This window comes from Anomaloglossus baeobatrachus, chromosome 1 (genome assembly GCF_048569485.1).
Source record: "Anomaloglossus baeobatrachus isolate aAnoBae1 chromosome 1, aAnoBae1.hap1, whole genome shotgun sequence".
Classification (NCBI taxonomy): Eukaryota; Metazoa; Chordata; class Amphibia; order Anura; family Aromobatidae; genus Anomaloglossus; species Anomaloglossus baeobatrachus.
The window spans coordinates 575,876,702-575,900,610 of record NC_134353.1 but is presented as its reverse complement, the minus strand read 5'-3'; the positions used below and the strand labels follow the sequence as shown (position 1 = coordinate 575,900,610).

At 44.3% G+C, this 23,909-nt stretch overlaps 1 protein-coding gene across 1 annotated transcript in view; it reads right to left on the bottom strand.

The window, feature by feature from the left end:
- GLIS3 (GLIS family zinc finger 3) overlaps positions 1-23,909 on the bottom strand; it is a 640,530-nt gene that overhangs the window by 74,991 nt on the left and 541,630 nt on the right. Inside the window, exon 9 of the mRNA XM_075339832.1 lies at positions 2,574-2,740. Within this exon, the coding sequence (XP_075195947.1) occupies positions 2,574-2,740 (167 nt within the window). The remainder of the gene's footprint in view (positions 1-2,573; positions 2,741-23,909) is intronic.

Sequence of the window (23,909 nt, the reverse complement as noted above, 5' to 3'; positions counted from 1 at the left end):
CAACTGGGGCACAACTGCTGCCACTGAAGGGGTGGGTGTGTGTGGTGCCCAATTTTTGGAAAAAAGGGAGACTCCGCTTGGAGTAACCCTTGCTTACATTGTTTTTAAAAGAAGCCAAGATGAACAAGTCATGGGTCAGCAAAGACTTTATCTACCTACCCCGGTGTCATCCTGGGGACGGTTAATTATGGCGTATTTTTGAATGTGCTTGATGCAAATCTAGCTGTAAAGTGTACAACTGGGGCACAACTGCTGCCACTGAAGGGGTGGGTGTGTGTGGGGCCCAATTTTTGGAAAAAATGGAGACTCCGCTTGGAGTAACCCTTGCTTGATGTGTTTTTAAAAGAAGCCAAGATGAACAGAGCTGGGATCAGGAAAGACTTTGCTACCTACTCCGGTGTCATCCTGGGGACAGTTAATTATGGCGTATTTTTGAATGTGCTTGATGCAAATCTAGCTGTGAAGTGTACAACTGGGGCACAACTGCTGCCACTGAAGGGGTGGGTGTGTGTGGGGCCCAATTTTTGGAAAAAAGGGAGACTCCGCTTGGAGTAACCCTTGCTTGATGTGTTTTTAAAAGAAGCCAAGATGAACAGAGCTGGGATCAGGAAAGACTTTGCTACCTACTCCGGTGTCATCCTGGGGACGGTTAATTATGGCGTATTTTTGAATGTGCTTGATGCAAATCTAGCTGTGAAGTGTACAACTGGGGCACAACTGCTGCCACTGAAGGGGTGGGTGTGTGTGGGGCCCAATTTTTGGAAAAAAGGGAGACTCCGCTTGGAGTAACCCTTGCTTACATTGTTTTTAAAAGAAGCCAAGATGAACAAGTCATGGGTCAGCAAAGACTTTATCTACCTACCCCGGTGTCATCCTGGGGACGGTTAATTATGGCGTATTTTTGAATGTGCTTGATGCAAATCTAGCTGTGAAGTGTACAACTGGGGCACAACTGCTGCCACTGAAGGGGTGGGTGTGTGTGGGGCCCAATTTTTGGAAAAAAGGGAGACTCCGCTTGGAGTAACCCTTGCTTACATTGTTTTTAAAAGAAGCCAAGATGAACAAGTCATGGGTCAGCAAAGACTTTATCTACCTACCCCGGTGTCATCCTGGGGACGGTTAATTATGGCGTATTTTTGAATGTGCTTGATGCAAATCTAGCTGTGAAGTGTACAACTGGGGCACAACTGCTGCCACTGAAGGGGTGGGTGTGTGTGGGGCCCATTTTTTGGAAAAAAGGGAGACTCCGCTTGGAGTCACCTTGCGGTGTTTTACATGACTTTAGAAGGGCGTGCCATGCCTATATCTGTGTGTCCTCCTCTTTTTCCTTGTCCAGCTGTTTTGTTTTCGCATGAGTATATGTCCTTGTCACTTTCCCATGTGTTTGTGTTGTGTTGTGAGTTGTTTGTCACCTTTTGGACACCTTTGAGGGTGTTTTTTAGGTGTTTTTCTGTGTTTGTGATTGCCTGCCATTGTTTCCTATTGGCTCGAGTTCGGTTCGTCGAACGTTCGACGAACCGAACTCGAACGGGACCTCCGTTCGGCGAACCGACCTCGAGCCGAACCGGGACCGGTTCGCTCATCTCTAATCTTAATCCAGTCAGGAGCAAAAGTAAGATTTGTGGTAAAGAATAAAGGTGGTGTCACACACAGCGACGACGACAACTATGTCGCTGCTACATCACCACTTTCTGTGACGTTGCAGCGACGCCCCGTTGCTGTCGCTGTGTGTGACATCCAGCAACGAGCTGGCCCCTGCTGTGAGGTCGCCGGTCGTTGCTGAATGTCCTGCTTCATTTTATCGTCGTCGCTCTCCCGCTGTGAAGCACACATCGCTGTGTGTGACAGCGAGAGAGCGACGAAATGAAGCGAGCAGGGAGCAGGAGCCGGCGTGTGGCAGCTGCGGAAAGCTGTAACCACTGTAAACATCGGGTAACCAAGGGAAGACCTTTCCCTGGTTACCCGATATTTACCTTCGTTACCAGCCTTAATTAACCCGATGTGTACTGTAGCTAGGAGAGCAAGGAGCCAGCGCTAAGCAGTGTGCGCGGCTCCCTGCTCTCTGCACTGTGACATGTAGCTGCAGTACACATCGGGTTAATTAACTCGATGTGTACTGTAGCTAGGAAAGCAAGGAGCCAGCGCTAAGCAGTGTGCGCGGCTCCCTGCTCTCTGCACATGTAGCGACGTTATGATCGCTTACAAGGTCGCTGTTACGTCACAGAAAATGGTGACGTAACAGCGATGTCGTTGTCGCTGTTGCTATGTGTGACACCAGCTTTAGACGAGTGGGTGTTAGCACTGCACATCCTGCCGAGGTGGCCGAAACTGGTGCGTAAGGAACAAAAGTAGAAATACTGTACATTTATGCAACCTCATATTGAAAAATAGCACATTTTTTTGCACAAGGTGTTCTTTGTCATATTCATGGAGTAAACACTTTGATAAGTCATGGCCTTAGTTTCTGAACAGCTGTGCTAAACAGATAGCAAGAAGTGTAGGACCTTCATTTTGGCTGCTGCTATGTACATCTGTATATTCATCATTTAACAATACAATTTAGTGCTTCTTACCTTGGACATGAAGACTATTTGGTTGTACTGAGGCATTAGCTATTGCAGGATATGTCTTTGAATAGGATGCGCCTGGCTGCTGTACTTGGGGTGGCTGTGGAGTTCTTTTGGCCATCATATTGGAGGGTGCATTAAGTCTCCTTGGGCTTAGATGATGAGGTGAAAATCTAAAATGAAGCAGAGTGGATCTCAATTTAAATATCAATATAAAAACAAACATTTCCTAGAAAAATAAATTCAGCTAAAATTCTGGATCAGTCTTGGTTGGATAATTGGTTAATGATATAAGCTTCACCTATTTTCTGTAGAACACACTTGCTGTTTAACAATCATGGGTGGTACTGTACCTGTATGAGCACAAAAAGGCCCAATTAGTTTGCCCGATGCTTATTGGAAAGTTGTGTGGGGTTCATGGTAAGGCTGTAATTGGACTCAGAACAAGTAAACGCTTTTACATAAATGTTTAGATCAGTACATTGACTTGTAGTGCTCTGGTCTGCATTTAAGGACTTCCAAGCATGATAAAATATTAAGTGGAAGGCAGAGAATATACAACCATATCTATATATACAGTCAAAGCATGTTACGTAATTACCAATTCTAGAACATTAGAATAGAAATGTCACTCATTATTTTAAAAAGATATTGTGACGAGTCCGACACAGACTTTTTCAATGTGTGTCGTAGGTTAAAATTTCTTACATTAGCCAGACATAGTTCTTCTGTGTGCTAACTCATGTTTGCTAAACTATTGTTTCTACCAGACCCTCTGAGCATTCATTGTAATGTAGTTGTGTATTGCTTATCTAATGTAAATTACCTTAGTAGCCATTGTCTAGTCTGTGACTTGCAGACTTCATGTAGATATCCTCAGTCTTTCTATCCACATCATTTAAATGAACATTATCCATGCAGCTTGAAATTCATCCAATAAGAGAAGCAACCTTGTATAACCAATCCGATAAGGGCACAGTATATCCTAAGGGAAGGCGTGGGCTATAAAAAGGGGACTTCCTTAAGTCACCAGTTGTTGGATGTCGCTTGATCCAGTCTAAGCTCTTAGGAGCTGGCTAGGGGATCTGGACCAGGATACCTTGTGGACTCGGTCTAGGGACTTTGGCTCCGACTAGAGGAATACTTGGCTACATGACTTCAAACCAAAGACTACTTAAGGAGGAAACCCAGGTTGGGACAATCCAGTCACCTGGTACAGACTTTGCAGACCTCAGCCAGCTTCCTAAATCTGGCGTTATTCCAGTCTCGGTGGGTGCCCGCCAAAAGCGGGGTGCTGCTGGATTGGAGTAAATAGCCCTGGAACCTCTGAGGCATGGACATTCTAAATCCCTGGTGAGCCAGCGGAAGGGTGAGACTCTGTTGCCTGTTACATTTGTGTGTTTTGCTGGTTATGTGCCGTTAATATTTTGGGGATCCAATAAAGTCTTAATATTGTGATTCCCTCACCCGGTGTTGTCTGAATAGTGTTCCGCCCACGGTTAAGGAGGTTGTGAGTTCAGTTGGGATGAGCCCTGAGCCACGCTGTCTTTCTAAAGGCGGCTGGGCCAGCGGACAAGAGCACCCACTGAGCCCCGTATCTCCACAGATATTAATCAGAATATTGAGCTATATTGGTCATTAAACAATTTTACTATATTATGCTTGAGTGCATTCAAAAAAGGAGACGAGACAAGTGCAATGTATAGTTGCCACTCAAAACGTTTTATTATCGATGAGTAAAATCAAAACTATTTAAACAAACATTACTTAATAATACAATATCAGAGAAAAGCTCAACTCCAGTTGGGATTGTAGGCCATTAACACACAAGATATTGATGCTTTCACTCAAATAAAAAAATATCAAAACCACATAAAAAAAGCTTGTGAATAGGATCAGTTCTAGAGGACCCAACCTGTAATTGCATCTGGATTCCACTGATTGATATTCTTATCTTAAAGTCTGTATTATTAATCCAATTAAATGCAATACTGGACTAAATTTGGGGGTTTAATCAAAATCATAATAGGGGTTTTCTGGCAGTGGTCAGAGTGGGAAAAATGGCTCACATGAAAATGGAACCAATTTAACATGTGTGATATGAGCACACAATAATGAATCTTTAGAAAAAAAATTGGCACTGGTCAATACATCCAAATAAGATATATATTAGATATCCTTACAAAAGTGGTAAGTTAAAAAAAGGAACGTCTTCACCTATTCAGCATTGAATCAAGAGTGAACAGGTACTGGGATATTCAGATCCTCAATCATTCTTCAAGAGATCTGTTGGTGAGGAGGAAAATAACCCTATAGATCCCTATAGTGGGTTACAATATCCTAAAGTCCCATCACCTCCAACCCTGACAAGGGCAGTTAACAGCAAGACTTTTTAAGGAGACCCTAACTCTCCATATGTGCATCCTTACATGTTTCTCCCTTTGGAGTCAATAGGGGACTGATTGCACATAGAAAAATGTGGTGCCAAGAGTTTCTAGTGCAGAGGGAGAAAGTTACTCCTGTTACATGCTATCTCTTCAGCAGGCTCTCAAGACTGTTACAAAGCTATTCTTGGTGACTACTTAATGAAGCTACTTGAGAAAATTCCAAGGGTGTGTAAACCTGTCTCCAGAATAAAAGGGGATATTTTGCGGAATCTCAGGTTTAACACATATTCTGGTTTCCTTACTTCTTGTTTCAATATATGTTCCCTCGCGATTTAGCTGCCATCACTCAATCTACAATGTGCATATTCCAAGAAGAACAACGAAAACCATAGGTATGTCCACACTTTTGACCAATATGGTATGGATAACTTAATAGTTATCATTGTATAGTATCCAAAATGTAACCCAATACCACATTTTTATTTTCTGCTAGAGTACAGTTATCGACACCCTTTAAGGAGCCAGGAATATTTTGTGCTTTCAATGTACATTCATTTTTCAAGGACCATGATCCAAAAGCTCTAGCTATTAAGTTTTCTATATATTCAGTATGATTATGGAAATACCATTTTTTTTTCCATTTTTTGATTATTGTAGTGGTAAAAACAATGAAATTTGTACCAAAAGAAAAAAATGTTTGTCCCGGCACTTTCTGAAACGCAAAACTTTTTATTTTTCATCTAACGAACTGTGTGGGGCTTGCTTTTTGTGCCCTTTTTGGGTATACATTATATGACATTTTTTTTTTTTTTTTATTTTTTATTTTTTATTTTTTTTTTAGGTGAAGAGAGATGTGGAAACAGAAAAAAAGGAATTTTGTGTTACGGTTCGGGGTTCTGTTGTGCCTCGAACCGATCCAGTCCCATCATTGACTCCCACCTTGGGGTCAGTCAACTCTGCAGCACCATCTGGCCGTCATTTGAGGTATCAGGTGGCTAGAGTTTTGTACCATCCTGAGCCTAAGTGCTCATGCAATCACACTGAGCATGTGCGTGAGGTCATCAATGACAAGGCAGCCACTGATTGGTCATCAGTGACATCAGCAATGTAGTGGCAGCCGCTGATTGGGCATCATGACATCAGCAATGACGTGGCAGCCTCTGTATGGCTGCAACCGACGCCATTACCACATGCCATGTGGCCTGGGCCAGGGAGGCGGCTATAAAAGGTCTGTAGCTCCGCCCATTGGCGCGTGAGTGTCATTCTGTATGCTGACAGCTAAGACAGCTAACCTGGCTGTGAGAGTGTGTGGGTTCCAGCACCATTTACCTGCAGTGCTTGTGGTAGGCATTTATAGAAAAGGACAGTGACTAAGTGACTACTTCAGGGTTAGGCGACGGTGCCGGGTATTCATGCACACCCGTACTTCTGTACGGTGAGGGTCAACCATTGTCCTACCAGTCCTCGGGGCTCGAGTACTACTAGCTGGTTATCCTCCCAGCCTGACGTGTCCTATACACAAGTGACCGGTGGTCTGTAGGGTTTGTGGCAGATGTGTGTGTGTGTGTGTGTGTGTACCAGTCGCTGTATACCTGGTGACGCCTACTGGGTAGTCCGCTCGGTCTGACGTGCCTCTGCGCACGTGACCGATACTGTATACCTGTTTACGGTCAGTTGTGCCCCGTACACACATGACCGGTTCCTGGTTATGTCCCTCTTGTCCCAGTGAGTGTAACTGTTGGTCTGACGTGTCTCTACACACATCACCAGCACACGTGTACCTGTGAAGTTAACAGGGACACACTACATGTTGGGGTGTGACCTTAACATCCTCTTCGTTCCTAATGCTGTTCACCTGTTTTGCTGTGTGTGTCTACCAGTCCCGTAGTGGCCTTACCATCTGCCTGGCGGACTTCGGGTGATGATTGGTTCATATTATCTTATATCCAATCGTTCCCTCTGTAACATTCTGGCATTCTTGTTTTTACTTTTTTTTTATTTAAAGAAAAACATATGTCATAGACCGTTAATGAAGATATTTAAAAGGTTGTATAGAGCGCTGGAGTAAAAAATATATCCTCAGATGAATGAATGGATGGATTAACAAACCTTTTATTATCCCTCTAACTGGCCGCAACGCGTTTCTATAGACAACACTATCTTCATCAGGTGTGATAGATCAAAACATGTTGTAGCCAGTTAGAGGGATAATAAAAGGTTTGCTAATCCATTTATTCATGTAAAGATATCTTTTTTACCCTAGCACTCCATACGACCGTTTAAATATCTTCTTCAACATACTCCTATCACTCCTGAGGGATCAACGGCAGGAGCAGCTCCTGGTATCATTCTTAAATCGTGCGTATTGAGCTGGAGGACCTGCGGTTACCTGGTAACTTAGGAGCCACATGCTAGGACCTGCAGTGACGGACTTCCAGTGGAGCCCAGTCACGTGTCACTACCAGGAAGTACTGTGCGAGTGGCGGCAACGGAGGCCAGCGGTCTCCGGATCCCTCTAGCAACAACATCTATACTAAACAATCCTGAACTGGGGTTGTGCAGAGGTGCACTTGGCTCAGTTTTCATCCTATTAGACCACCAGATACTTTCACAGTGCGCTCCCTTTAGTTACTTCCTATTAAAAAGTTAAAGGAGTTTTCATGGCTAAGAAGAAAGGTATGTTGTCACTCTATATGATTGCAGACTTCTGAATCATGATACAGTAGTCCTAGGGCAGGGACTTGGGGATTCCTTGTAAGAAAATGTGCTCTATTTTATGAAGGTTTATGGCCTCAGTACTCAAAAATTTGTGATGCCTTAGATTTTTCTTATAGTTTAGTACAAAGCCAAATCTGTTAGTGATGCAGGAGGTCCTCATCTACAGTAAATCTTATTACACTAAGTATTAAAAGCTGTATTCTGTATACCATATTTTTGGGACTATAAGACACTATGAACCATAAGAAGCACATAAGTTTTAAGAAGAGGAAAATAGGAAAAAGGAATTGAAACAAAAAATGTGGCCATGACACATTGTTTTGGGGATCTGCTGCTGACTGTTATGGGGGTAATGTCCACCAATTCTGTACTAATGTCCCCCATCCTGGCCCCTTCCCGGTATAACTGTCCCTCAAGCTGGTATACTGTATATCTTCCCCATTCCGGTATATATGTACTTCATCCTGGTATATATGTTCCCCATCGTGGTATACAGTGGTGACCAAAACGTTTGTTTTTTTTTTTTTTAAAGTGTGATTACGTCTGTCTGGCTGTTGTGATGCCATTTTCCTGGAGATGAATTGAAAGTGCACAAAGTTGTCATTATACAGAATCTTAACCCCTTCAGCCCCCAGCTGAAATTTTATGCCCATAAATCTGAGAGATATGTCACACAAAAAAGTTACTAAATAACATTTCCCACATGTCTACTTTACACCAGCGCAATTTTTGAAAAAAAAAAAAATTCCGTTAGGAAGTTAGAAGGGTTCAAAGTTCATCACCAATTTCTCATTTTTCCAACAAAATTTACAAAAAAAAATTTTTTAGGTACCACATCACATTTGGAGTGATTTGAGAAACCTAGGCGACAGAAAATACCCAAAAGTGACCCAATTCTAAAATCTGCACCCCTCACTCTGCTCAAAACCACATCCAAGAAGTTTATTAACCCTTTAGGAGCTTCACAGCAACCAAAGCAATGTAGACGAAAAAATGAAAATTTTACTTTTTTAACACAAAAATGTTACTTTAGCCATAAAAATTAGTATTTTCACAAGGGTATCAGGAAAAATGCATCATAAAATGTATCATGCATTTTCTCCTGAGCACACAGCAGGACTCGGAAGGCAAGGAGCGCCATTTGAATTTTTGAGTGCAAAATTAGCTGCACTCATTAGCGGACACCATGTCGGGTTTGAAGACTCCCCGAGGTGCCTAAACAATGGAGCTCCCCCACAAATGACCCCATTTTGGAAACTAGAGCCCTCAAATATTTTTTCTAGATGTTTGATGTGCACTTTGAACCCCTGGGGGCTTCACAGAAGTTTATAACGTTGAGCCGTGAAAAGAAAAAAAAAATTTTTTACCACAAAACTGTTGCTTCAACCAGGTAGCTTTTTTTATCACAAGGGTATCAGGAAAAAATGCACCATAAAATGTATTGTGCATTTTCTCCTGAGTACGCACTCCTGAGTACGCACATGTGCTGCAAGCCAGCCACCCTCCCCCCACATGTGCTGCAAGCCACCCACCCTCCCCCCACATGTGCTGCAAGCCACCCACCCTCCCCCCACATGTGCTGCAAGCCACCCACCCTCCCCCCACATGTGCTGCAAGCCACCCTCCCCCCACGTGGCTTGCAGCACATGGAGGGATAGGAGGTGTGGCGATGGAGAAGGGGCAGCCGATGAAGGAGGCGGCGGCGGCCGCCGATCGGGAACAGTGGGGGCCGATTTGGGGGCAGCAGCGGCTGAAAAAGGTGGGTGCGACGGCGGCGGGGACAGTGGCGAGCATGGCGGCGGGGACAGCGGTGGAGCGGGAGCATGGCAGGGCGATCGGAGACAGCGGCGGGGACAGCGGTGGAGCGGGAGCATGGCGCCGGGGCGATCGGAGACAGCGGCGGGGACAGCGGTGGAGCAGGAGCATGGCGCCGGGGCGATCGGAGACAGCGGTGGGGACAGCGGTGGAGCGGGAGCATGGCGGGGCGATCGGAGACAGCGGCGGGGACAGCGGTGGAGCGGGAGCATGGCGCCGGGGCGATCGGAGACAGCTGCGGGGACAGCGGTGGAGCGGGAGCATGGCGGGGCGATCGGAGACAGCGGCGGGGACAGCGGTGGAGCGGGAGCATGGCGCCGGGGTGATCGGAGACAGCGGCGGGGACAGCGGTGGATCGGGAGCAGCGGCGGGGCGATCGGAGACAGCGGCGGGGACAGCGGTGGATCGGGAGCAGCGGCGGGGCGATCGGGAACAGCGGCGGGGCGATCGGGAGCAGCGGCGGGGCGATCGGGGACAGGGGCGGGCGGGCGGCGGGGACAGCAACTTACCGCTCTCCTCGGCTTCCAGGGACGGTCACAGGCCGCAGATCCACATTGATTGGAGAGAGCGGTCACAAGACCGGTCTCTCCAATCAGAGCTGGGGGCGGGTGAAGCATCGATCACCCAGCTCCAGCCAATGGCCAGTGCTACAGCAGCACTGATCAGGGCTGGATTTCAATGTTCCAGCCATTTTCAATGGCTGGAACATTACAGTGGCTGTAATTGGCTGAGCGGCGTTCGTCAGCCAATCACAGCCTCTGTAGGCTCGGGGAGGAGGCACCACCCCTCCTGAGGTCAGGCAGAGGTCCCCTCCTTCCCGAATCTACCGTTTAAGTAAACAAATTTCACTCCCCGGGGCTCCGGGACCGCGATTTCGCCAGGACGTACTGAGTACGTCATGGGTCGTTTAGCACCATGTCACCATGACGTACTCAGTACGTCCAAGGTCGTTAAGGGGTTAATTTGAACCAAAATGCTTTTGAATATAGGTATGGTCATTTAAATAAAGAAAACTGACTGCCAAAACTTTTGCACATACTATTTATTGATCACAACATAGAGAGTAATCTACTGTTTATACTGCCATAACTTAGTATTTTATAGTATAACCTCTTGCTTTAATTACTGCACCACACCGACGGGGCATTGAAGTCACTAGGGTATTCAAGACATCTTAAGGGATCTTGCTCCATTCCATCTGTAAATCTGCAAACAATTCATCTTAATTGCTATGGATACAGGCCCCAACTCGTCACCCTAACTTATCCTTCTTATCCCTAACTTATATTCTTTGAAAATGTTATCTGATGGTGGAAGGTGTGATTGTGCAGCTTGGAGTCAGGCTGTATGTAGAATGTCCTGTTCCCTTTGATTCACTAATTATTCCCTGGTGTGATTACCTTTTGTTAATTTCCCTTAAGAAGTTGAGCTCCCACAATCCCTCTTACCTATTCCTTTGGCTTTCCCTATATATCTGGGGCTCTCTTAAGGGGTGCCTGCATGTGTGTGCCACCTTTTGCAAAGTGCCAACGTTGCTAATTGCTGGGCAGTTATTTCAATGGCAGTTAGTCAGGGCAGGAGTCAGGTAAACTAATCTTTGATACTCGGTTTCAACCATGACTATTATTTCCATCTCTATCATCCTATGAGCCTTCACTGTCCACTTTCACCGCCCTGTCCCCCCTCCATCACCACTCATCCACATCAGTCCCTCTCTCCTCCCTTCTCCTATGTACAGCTCCCAGGCCCTTTTCACCTATCTGAATAACCTCAATCCTTCATGCTCCAGGGTATCGCACAAAAAGACATGCCACAAGTCCAAAAACCATCTGATCTTTCTCCTTCTACTCCTACTTCTATCAGGTGATATCTCTCCTAATCCCGGTCCACCCCATGCTAACTTTACCCCCTCCCCCATCTCCCATAGAAACCCTGATAACCTTATTAACATTAGCTGTACACCCTCACTTCCCTCTTTTAATTGTGCTCTCTGGAATCCACAGTCCGTATGTAACAAGCTTCCTTACATCCACAACCTCTTTCTCAATAACTCTCTTAACCTACTAGCCCTCACTGAAACCTGGATTCAGAATTCTGACACTGCTTCCCCTGGTGCATTTTCTCATGGTGGTTTACACTTTACCCATTCACCAAGACCTGGAAACAGACATGGTGGTGGAGTCGGCTTACTCCTGTCTCCACAATGCACTTTCCAGGTCATCCCCCCCAGCTCCATCACTCTCATTCCCATCCTTTGAGGTCCACACCATCAGGCTCTTCCATCCCCTTCCCCTCAGAGTAGCTGTCATATACCGTCCACCAGGCTCACCCACCCAGTTCCTTGACCACTTTTCAGCCTGGCTGCCACACTTCATGTTCTCTAAATTGCCAACCCTCATCCTAGGAGACTTCAACATCCCCATGAACAGCCCCTCCTCCCCATCTGCATCCCAGCTTCTATCTCTAACCACCTCCCTTGGCCTCTCACAGCTCTCATCCACTGAGACACATGAAGATCGTAACACCCTTGACCTGGTCTTTTTCCACTTCTGCTCAATCTCTCACTTTGACAACTCACCTCTTTCCCTCTCTGACCACAACATCCTCTCCTTCAAGCTCACAAATCCTCGTCCGCCCCAGCACACTCCCACCTATCAAACATTCAGAAACCTACAGGCCATTGACTCTCAGACACTTACAGACTCGCTACACTTATCACTATCCCCTATCTCCTCCCTTTCCTGTCCTAATCTGGCTGTAAAGCATTACAATGACACACTCAGAAGCACCCTGGACCAAGTAGCACCCCTCACTCTCAAAACCTCCAAACACTGAGTAAAACAGCCTTGGCTCACATCACAAACTCGATTTCTCCAGCGATGCTCTAGGAGTGCCGAACGCCTATGGAGGAAATCCCGCACACCAGAAAACTTCATCCACTACAAGTTCATGTTAAGGACCTACAACTCTTCCGTTCACCTCGCCAAACAGAGCTACTTCACCACCTTTATCTCCTCACTATCCAACAATCCTAAAAAGCTCTTTGACACCTTTCACTCCCTCCTCAGTCCCAAAGCCCAAACCCCTATCACAGACCTTCATGCTGATGACCTGGCCTTGTATTTCACAGAGAAAATAGAAAACATCCGCCAAGAGATCAGCTCCCAGCCACCAAGCTTTGCGATCCCATCCCTCCCCATATCCCATCCAGCTCACTTTCCACATTTGACCCAGTCACAGAGGAGGAAGTCTCCAGGCTCCTCTCTTCTTCTTGTCCTACCACTTGCCCTACTGATCCCTTCCCCTCACACCTACTCCAGACACTCTCTCCGGTTGTCATTACTCACCTAACTAAAATCTTCAATCTCTCTCTCTCTTCTGGTATCTTCCCTTCCTCCCTCAAACATTCTATCATTACTCCATTATTGAAAAAACCTTCCCTTGATCCGTCCTGCACAAGCAACTACAGACCAATCTCCAATCTCTCCTTCATCTCTAAACTCTTGGAGCGCCTGGTCTACTCTCGTCTCACCCACTACCTTTCCACTCACTCTCTTCTAGATCCTTTACAGTCTGGCTTCCGCCCTTTACACTCAACAGAAACTGCCCTTGTCAAAGTGACCAATGACCTATTGACAGCAAAACGTAACGGTGACCACTCTCTGCTTATTCTTCTTGACCTTTCTGCCGCCTTCGACACTGTTGACCACCATCTCCTTCTCTCTATGCTCCATTCTATCGGCCTAAAGGACACTGTTCTTTCCTGGTTCTCTTCCTATCTTTCTGGCCGGTAGTTCAGCGTATCATTTGCTGGCTCCACATCTTCTCCTCTTCCTCTCATTGTTGGGGTCCCTCAAGGTTCAGTCCTAGGCCCTCTTCTTTTCTCCCTCTACACTGCCCCAATTGGAATGACCATCAGCAGATTTGGCTTCCAGTACCATCTTTATGCTGATGACACACAGCTATACACCTCATCCCCTGAGCTCACCCCCACTGTACTAAAGAACACAAGTGACTGCCTGACTGCAGTTTGCAACATAATGTTTGCTCTCTATCTGAAACGTAACCTTTCCAAAACTGAATTTCTGCTTTTCCCTCCATCTCCCAACCTTCCTAAACCTGACATCTCCCTCTCTGTGTGTGGCACAACGATAAGTCCTAGGCAGCAAGCCCGCTGCCTGGGGGTTATACTTGACACTGATCTCTCCTTCACCTCCCAGATACAATCTCTTGCCCGCTCCTGCCGCTTGCACCTCAAGAACATCTCTAGAATCCGCCCCTTTCTCACAATGGAAACGACAAAAACCCTCACCGTGGCCCTGATCCACTCTCGCCTTGACTACTGTAACTCTCTATTAATTGGTCTACCCCTAACTAGACTCTCTCCACTACAGTCCATCCTCAATGCAGCAGCCAGGGTCACCTATCTGGCTAACCGCTACTCGGATGCCTCTACTCTGTGCCAGTCATTGCACTGGCTGCCCATATATCATAGGATCCAATTCAAACTGCTTGTTCTCACCCACAAAGCTCTCCACAGTGTGGCACCCCCATACATCTCCATCCTCCTCTCTGTCTATCATCCCACCCGTTCTCTACGCTCTGCAAATGACTTTCGACTAACATCCACACTAATTCGAACCTCCCACTCCCGAATCTAAGACTTCTTCCGAGCTGCACCAAACCTCTAGAACGCTCTACCCCAAGAAGTTAGGACAAATCACGACTTACTCAGCTTCAGACGCTCCCTAAAAATTTTTTAGGGCGGCCTATCACACTCCCTAGCCAAATTAATTTCACCTAATCCCTCTACAATTTCTCAGAACATAACCCCATGTCAAACTCCATGGCACCCAAATGCATCTCAAGGCTCTGGCCTATTGGTCCAGGAGGCCATTATCTATTCCCCATTTCTTTGAGATGGCTGGATTGTCATTGTAAATAGGCACTTGTACCTTGCCCCTCCCCCCATCTCATTGTAGATTGTAAGCTCTCACGAGCAGGGTTGCCTTTTTTCCCTTAAATATTGTATCTTCTATAATTGTTACTTGTTTGTATATGTTTATGTATATGATATGTATATGAATATGTATATGTATATGAGCCTCCTGAATTGTAAAGCGCTGCAGAATATGTTGGCGCTATAGAAATAAAGATTATTATTATTATCCCAAAGGTGCTCTATAAGCAATTGGCTTGTCCACTATAACAGGCCATTATAACAGGCAAACATTTTTCTTTGCTAACCAATTTTTTACTAAATTGGATGTGTGCTTAGGATAATTGTTGTGCTAGAATTTCCAGCCCCTGCCTACTTTGGTTTTACCATGTGGCAGCATTACATTCTCCAGTATATCCTTGTACATGGTAGCATTTATATTTCTATCAATTCTATGCAGAGAGCCAATGGCAGATACAGAAAAGCAGCCCCAAACCACGCCACCGCCACCATCATATTTCACTTTAGGTGTTTGGCACCTTACATCATGACGTTTTCCAATTGGGCGGTATATATAGTGCTTTCCGTCACTACAAAACAAATTGAAGTTGGATTCATCCGACCACAACACCTTAGACTAATCTGTCTCTTTCCATTGGCTGTGTTCTTTGGCAAACTCAAGTTGGACCTTCAGGTTCTTTGCTGAGATAAAAGGCTTCTTGACTGGAACTTGTGCATTCAAGCCTACTGCTCTTAGCTGTCACACACAGTTTGGTGACTCACTTTGACCCCATAGTCTACATTTATTTTGTGCGAAATCTGTACAACACTTTTATGGACATCAGATACAGACTTTTTCTTAATAATGTGATCAACTTTAGAGGACGTTTTTCATGGTCGTCCACTGTTAGATTTATCAGCTGTTTCATAACCTTCTTTTTCTTTCTTTATTATACGTGACACTTGAGTCTGAGAACAGTTGAATTCCATAGCTAACTCTTTTGGCTTTTGCTTAACTTCACTTTCAGAATAATAAGCTTCCTAACATCTGGTGATAAATTTGTCTTTGCCATGGTTTATCCAAAAAATACATAAACAAACAAACAAAAAATGTTAAATGCCTCCTGTTATGCCACACACCCTCTGGCGCACAGCGTCTTCTCATGCTGGCACCTGACTTTGGCATGTAAGTGATGGGCAGTGCATGACATCATTGCCCTGTCACAGGAGCTTAAAGCAGGAACAGGATCACTGCTGCAGGAAGCTAGTGGCAGCAGGAACAGTGAATATTAATTTCCCCATTATTGGGAAATAAATATTCACTGCTCCCCGGCCCATAATTCCACCCACCCCCCCTCAGCGCCAGCGTCAGTCATAGTAAAAGTCTTCAGCCATTTACTATCTCTGACCTTGGTGCTGAGTGGTGGGTGGGATTATGGGCATGGGGAACATTGAATTTCCCTTTAATGGGAAAATGAACATTCACAGCTCTTGCTGCCGTCTGCTTCCTGCAGCGGCAACCCTCCTCCTGCCTCCTGTGACCCCTATTCCACCGCCACTGCCTACACAGCGAGCCAGGTACATTTGGACTATAACATGTACTTTCATTTTCCTCACAAATTTTTGGGGAAAATGTGTCTTATAGTCCAAAAAATATGGTACATAAATATATAATAAGGAAACCAAACAGATTGAAAAATAGTGCATGAACGGGTATATGGAATACAGCACACTCAAGAAAATATGAAAATGTATCAATCCTCTATAACAGGGGTGAGAAATTAATTTTCCCTAGGGGCCACATGAGAGAACACGACTGGTGTTGAGGGCTGAATGAAGAGGCTGAAAATGATTCTGTTCAATATTAATATAATAATTATAACTAATATTTTCTATTAATTGTATCACTTAATATTGAACAGAATTAAGTATGTTGATAACCCCCTATATACCGTATGATCCACACACAGTCCCCCTATATACAGTATGAGCCCCCATCACAGATCACTACATAAAGCATAAGTCCCTTCTCAGCTCCCTACATATAGTATGAATCCCACACAGACCCCTACATACAGTTTGAGAATCCATATAGCCCCTATATACAGTATTAGCTCCCAACATAACCTCTATATGTAAAATATGACCACCCACATAGCTTCTATATATACTATGTGAGCCCCCACATAACCCTCTATATACAGTATGAGCCCCCACATGCCCCTACTAAATACAGTGTAAAACCCCACATAGCCCCTTTATATACAGTATGAACTACAACAGTTTTCTAAATACAGTATGAGCTCACACATATGCTTCTAAGTTTACTATGAGCCCTACATATCCTCCTATATACAGTATGAGCCCCATATAGCCTGATATATACATTATGAGCACCATATACTGTATCCTCCTATATACATTATAAGCACCATATACTGTACCCTCCTATATACATTATGAGCACCATATACTGTACCCTCCTATATACATTATGAGCCCTACAATGTGAGCGCTCATATAGCCCCCTCTATATACAATGTGAGCCCCCATATAGCTATGCTATATACAGTGTAACCCCCACATAGCCCCTCTATATACAGTGTGAGCTTGCACATATTTTCCCAAATACATTATGCGCCCCACATAGCTGTCTATATACAGTATGAGCCCCCACATAGCCTTCAATATACATTATGAGTCACACATATCCTTCAATATACATTATTAGACCCACAGTCTCCTACATAATGTATGAGCCCCCACACAGCCTCCTATATACATTTTGGGGCCCCCACCTAGCCTCCTATTTACAAGATGAGCCCTCATATAGTCTCCCAAATCTAATAATGAGCCCCACATAGCCTTCTATATACAGTATGAGCCACACATAGTCTCATATATATAGTATAAGCTCCATATAGTCTCATATATACAGTATGAGCCCCCACATAGCCTCATATATACAGTATGAGCCCCAAATCGCCTCATGTACACATTATGAGCCCCATATACTGTAGCCTCCTATATACATTATGAGCCTTACAATGTAAATGCTCACAAAGCCCCTCTATATACAATGTGAGCCCCCACATTGCCATGCTATATACAGTGTAACCCCCACATAGCCCCTCTATATATAGTGTGAGCCTGCACATATTTTTCCAAATACATTATGAGCCCCACATAGCCGTCTATAAACAGTATGAGCCCCCACATAGCCTTCTATATACATTAAGAGCCACATATATCCTTCTATATACATTATTATCCCCACAGTCTCCTACATAGTTTATGAGCTCCCACATAGCCTCCTAGATACATTTCTGGGCGCCCACATAGCTTCCTATATTCATTCATATGAAAAAGTTTGGGCAGCCCTATTAATGTTAACCTTTTTTCTTTATAACAGTTTGGGTTTTTGCAACAGCTATTTCAGTTTCATATATCTAATAAATGATGGACTCAGTAATATTTCTGAATTGAAATGAGGTTTATTGTACTAACAGAAAATGTGCAATCCACATTTAAACAAAATTTGACCGGTGCAAAAGTATGGGCACCTCAACATAAAAGTGACATTAATATTGTGTAGATCCTCCTTTTGCAAAAATCACAGCCTCTACTCGCTTCCTGTAGCTTTTAATGAGTTCCTGGATCCTGGATGAAGGTATATTTGACCATTCCTGCGTACAAAACAATTCCAGTTCAGTTAAGTTTGATGGTCGCCGAGCATGGACAGCACGCTTCAAATCATCCCACAGATTTTCAATGATATTCAGGTCTGGGGACTGGGATGGCCATTCCAGAACATTGTAATTGTTCCTCTGCATGAATGCCTGAGTAGATTTGGAGCGGTGTTTTGGATCATTGTCTTGCTGAAATATCCATCCCCTGCGTAACTTCAACTTCGTCACTGATTCTTGCACATTATTGTCAAGAATCTGCTGATACTGAGTTGATTCCATGCGACCCTCAACTTTAACAAGATTCCCGGTGCCGGCATTGGCCACACAGCCCCAAAGCATGATGGAACCTCCACCAAATTTTACTGTGGGTAGCAAGTGCTTTTCTTGGAATGCCGTGTTTCTTTGCCTCCATGCCTAACGCCTTTTTGTATGACCAAACAACTCAATCTTTGTTTCATCAGTCCACAGGACCATCTTCCAAAATGTAACTGGCTTGTCCAAATGTGCTTTTGCATACCTCAGGTGACTCTGTTTGTGGCGTGCTTGCAGAAACGGCTTCTTTCACATCACTCTCCCATACAGCTTCTCCTTGTGCAACGTGCGCTGTATTGTTGACCGATGCACATTGACACCATCTGCAGCAAGATGATGCTGCAGGTCTTTGGAGGTGGTCTGTGGATTGTCCTTGACTATTCTCACCATACTTCTTCTCTGCCTTTCTGATATTTTTCTTGGCCTGCCACTTCTGGGCTTAACAAGAACTGTACCTGTGTTCTTCCATTTCCTTACTATGTTCCTCACAGTGGAAACTGACAGTTTAAATCTCTGAGACAACTTTTTATATCCTTCCCATGAACAACTACGTTGAATAATCTTTGTTTTCAGATCATTTGAGAGTTGTTTTGAGGAGCCCATGATGCCACTCTTCATAGGAGATTCAAATAGGAGAACAACTTGCAAGTGGCCACCTTAAATACCTTTTCTCATGATTGGATACACCTGCCTTTGAAGATCAAAGCTCAATGAGGTTACAAAACCAATTTAGTGCTTCAGTAAGTCAGTAAAAAGTTAAGAGTGTTCAAATCAAGAAATTGATAAGGGTGCCCATACTTTTGCACCGGTCAAATTTTGTTTAAATGGGGATTGCACATTTTCTGTTAGTACAATAAACCTCATTTCAATCCAGAAATATTACTCAGTCCATCAGTTATTAGATATATGAAACTGAAATAGCTGTTGCAAAAACCCAAATTGTTATAAAGAAAAAAAGTTAACATTAATAGGGGTGCCCAAACTTCCATATGACTGTACTTTGAGCCCCCACCTAGCCTCCTATATACAGGATGAGCCCTCACACAATCTCCCAAATACAATAATGAGCCTCACATAGCCTTCTATATACAGTATGAGCCCGACATAGCCTCCTATATACATTATGAGCCCCACGGAGTCTCATAGATACAGAAAAAGGCAGATATCCAGAAACAACATCCTTGGAAATGTAGATATATTAAAAATTCATTGCATGATACAGGACAGAAAAAGGAAATAGCAATCCACATGTCAGCCAATACCAATCTTGAACCACATACTGGTTCTTAGTGCATACTATGACTAAGAATCAGTATGTTATTCGAAACACATAATGGCTGACATGGGGATTTCTATTCCCTTTTTTTGTCCTGTATCATGCTTTTAAAAAGTTTGGAATAAATTAATTTTTTATATATCTACAGTTGCAAGGACATTGTTGCTGGATATATTCCTTTTTCTGCTGAAAGTTTCTGTCAAAACCTTGTCTATGCACTGCCCTAGACATGCTTCTTCCTACAATATCTATTATGGCATCTCTTATATACTTTATGGGTTCCCACATGGCATACATTTCTCAGCCCCCACTTAGCCTCTTATATACTTTGAGCCCCACACAGCCTCCTCTATACAGTATGAGCCATCACATAACCTTCCAAATACCTTATGAGCCCCACATAGCCTTCAATATACATTATCAGCCCCACATATCCTCTTAAATACAACATGAGCCCCCACATAGCCTCCTAAATACAGCATAAGTCCCCACATATCATCCAATATACATTTCTGAGCCCCCAGATAGCCTCGTATATACATTTCTGAGCCTCATATAGCCCTCTATATACATTATGAGCCCCACATATCCTCTTAAATACAGCATGAGTCCTCACATAGCCTCCTAAATACAGCATGAGTCCCCACATATCAACCAATATACATTTCTGAGCCCCCAGATAGCCTCGTATATACATTTTTGAGCCCCATATAGCCCTCTATATACATTATGAGGCCCCACACAGTCTCCTACATACATGCAAACATCCCATACACATGAAAAAAAAAATGCCACATAATCAGCTCACTACCATTCAACCAGTGCTCTGCTCTAGCCTCTGGTGCACTGACGCTCCGCACAACAGACACAATGATTATGTGATTTCAGGGCATCTGCTGTGCCTCATGATTATTGGTGGAAGATGAAGCCAGTGGTGCCATCTTCCATCAATGTGTTCACCGGTGTCTGCATCCTGTGGATGCAAATAGCGGTGACATCAGGAAGCGAGCAGCGGGAGAGGGCAATGTGCAACCCACGGTCCACTGATTTCAGCCCGTCAGCTGTCTCGGTCTGTGGTCCAGACTAGAACAGCTAGAGGTCCGGGTGTGGCCCGTGGGCTGCACTTTGGCCAGCCCTACTCTATACGATGCAGTCACACTACAATTGCAGTGCATTTTATTACACCAAAATGCAGTATGTGAATCCATACGAGAGCCTTTGCGTGTTTATGGGAATACCCTTTAGTTGCTGTTGATGGTTCTGATTTTGTAATCCATTGTTCCAGTTTTAGTTGGGCTGTGCAATGTATTAAACAAAAACAGAAGGCAGCTGGCAAGTCCATCGCTGAAGTAGAGAGCAAGCCAAGTGGAACACTTAATACACGTTAACTCAGCACTACTTCAGGGCCATTCACTGAACTGAATGTTTTGTAAAACTGAAAAACATAAATAGTTCTGAATGATGAAGTATGTGACAGGATGATCGTGCCATGGAGCAGATGTACTGCATACACATCTTTTAATGCTCAAATACACTGCATTTTTATCATTAAGTCAATACAAGGACATTTGAACTTGTGCTTTTTATATACTATCAACATCATCATCATCAAGTGACTTATTCTTATTACAAAGAGACTGAACAATGGAAAAGGTCATTTCCCACAAAAAATAACCAGAGCTCTCAAATCCCTAATCGTTTGTCTTCCAGAAGTAGCAACGAATTCTAGTGCTAACGTTTGCCATAGACATGAGTTATGTCAGTGCATTCAATCTCAAATTTACCAGGGCACCAGGGCTGCCAGAGTGTTCCCAAATGATCAAACTCATTCTGTTTTACTATTGCTTTCACCTACACAAAAGGAACCTAGGCCTACATCTAAGGAAATAAGATTTTGGGGGTTTTCCTGTCTATGGCCAGCATAAATTATAAATCCTGGAACGATGCTATATAATACATCCTAAACAAAGATGTGTGAATACAATTTTACAAAAAAAGTGTTTCATTTAACAGTCATAAACACATTTGTGACAAAGGTTCACTCTACTGGTACTGCTAATGTGTATGAGGTACATTTATTCAATTTTCAGTTCTTGGCTATAGCCCAAACAGTGAGTATAGCCAGAATAGCTCTAGCCCCAACAACCCATATTGCCATTGAGCCATACTAAAGGGGGCTTTACACGCTACAATATCGTTAATGTTTTATCGTCGGGGTCACGTTGTTAGTGACGCACATCCGGCGTCATTAACGATATCGCAGCGTGTGACACTTACCAGCAACCGTAAGCGATCTCAAAAATGGTGAAAATCGTTCACCATGGAGAGGTCGTCCCAAACTCAAAAATCGGTAAGGGTTGTTTATCCATGTTGTTCATCGTTCATGCAGCAGCACACATCGCTGTGTGTGACACCACAGGAGCGAGGAACGTCTCCTTACCTGCCGCCGGCCACAATGCGGAAGGAAGAAGGTGGGCGGGATGTTACGTCCCGCTCATCTCCACCCCTCCGATTTGATTGGCCGGCCGCTTAGTGACATCGCGGTGACGTCGCTGTGATGCCGAACGTCCCTCGCCCTTGAGGGAGGGATTGTTCGGCAGTCACAGCGACGCCGCCGACCAGGTAAGTGCGTGTGACGCTGCCGTAGCGATAATGTTCGCTGCGGCAGCGATCACACGATATCGCATGTGCGACGGGGGCGGGTACTTACACGCTCGATATCGCTAGAAATTGCTAGCGATATCGTAGCGTGTAAAGCCCCCTTTAGTGTTTGGATGCTACAGCAATTTTTTTCTGTATTGCGAAATGTGGGATTTTAACTAAAGTTCATCAAATGAAAACAAACTAGCAAAATGTCTTAATGCTGGTTAAGGCTATGTCCGCACGTTGCTTTTTACCTGCTTTTTTGCTGCTTTTTCAACTGCAGCATTTAATGCCAAAATGGATGTGTTCTGCTTTTCAAGCAAAGTCTATGGGAATTTGGGTTTCTTGTCCGCACTATGCAGTTCAAACTGCAGCCTTTTTGTTGCAGAACTTTGGTCAAAAACTCAGTCAGACATGTCAATTGTTTTTGCCATTTGGGTTTTGCACTGCAAAGCTGAGTTTTTGACCAAAGTTCTGCAACAAAAAGGCTGCAGTTTGAACTGCATAGTGCGGACAAGAAACCCAAATTCCCATAGACTTTGCTTGAAAAGCAGAACACAACCATTTTGGCATTAAACGCTGCAGTTGAAAAAGCAGCAAAAAAGCAGGTAAAAAGCAACGTGCGGACATAGCCAAAGGTTCAATAAATTCTTGTATTATGTTTTTCACCAAACAATAAAAGCATCATTACAGAACGTTATTTTACTGCTAAGGCCTAGGACACATGGCGAGAAAAACAGTGCGAGTAGAATGCGATAAAAAAATCGCAATCCAATCGAAACAATATTACTCTATGCGCCCGCTCCCATGAGCAATTATTTTCTCAACCCTAATCGGACCAAAAAAACAGTTGCAGCATGCTGTGGGTGGAATGCGATCTTGTTCCACTCGCACCCATTCAAGTCTATGGGGCGAGAGAAACATCGCACTGCTCTCGCGTTACACCAGTCGGAGAATCACAATTGCCAGCTACTGAGGAGAGAGGGAGATAAATCCCTTCCTCTCCTCAGTGCTGGCCCACCCCCCCGCAGCTGTGGTCTGATCGCACGATCGGACCACAGTCGCAATGACCTACGCCTGACACTCGGCTCCCGATGTGCTGCCAGCGTGAGCCGAGTGTCATGCAAGGATCACACAACCCCGTGTGGCCCTGGCCTAATGATGTGTCTTTACAAACCAGAAGAGTTTTACAATATTTAATTTCTCAGAGGAACATTGCATGGCCTATAAGTCAGCTTACACTGGCATGTCATGACACTCTCCACATGGAGACATTTAGGCCACTATTTAGACAACTATTCCTGGAAACTGATTCTTTACCTCTGCATGCGTACTAACATTGCTCTGCTATATGGAGTTTTATTAACTTGCTTCACCCCCTTGCTGGCTGCAAACTGCATTTATTTCAATACCGAGTAGAATAAGAAAAAATGTGGATTGTTTTAGCTCATTATTTTCACACAGCTAAGAGACTGCGATAGGTGGATTGCTAGAAAAATAAGTATACTCCATAAGGTCCAATTACATTGTGCAATGCAGTGTTAAACAACCATCAGCTGACAA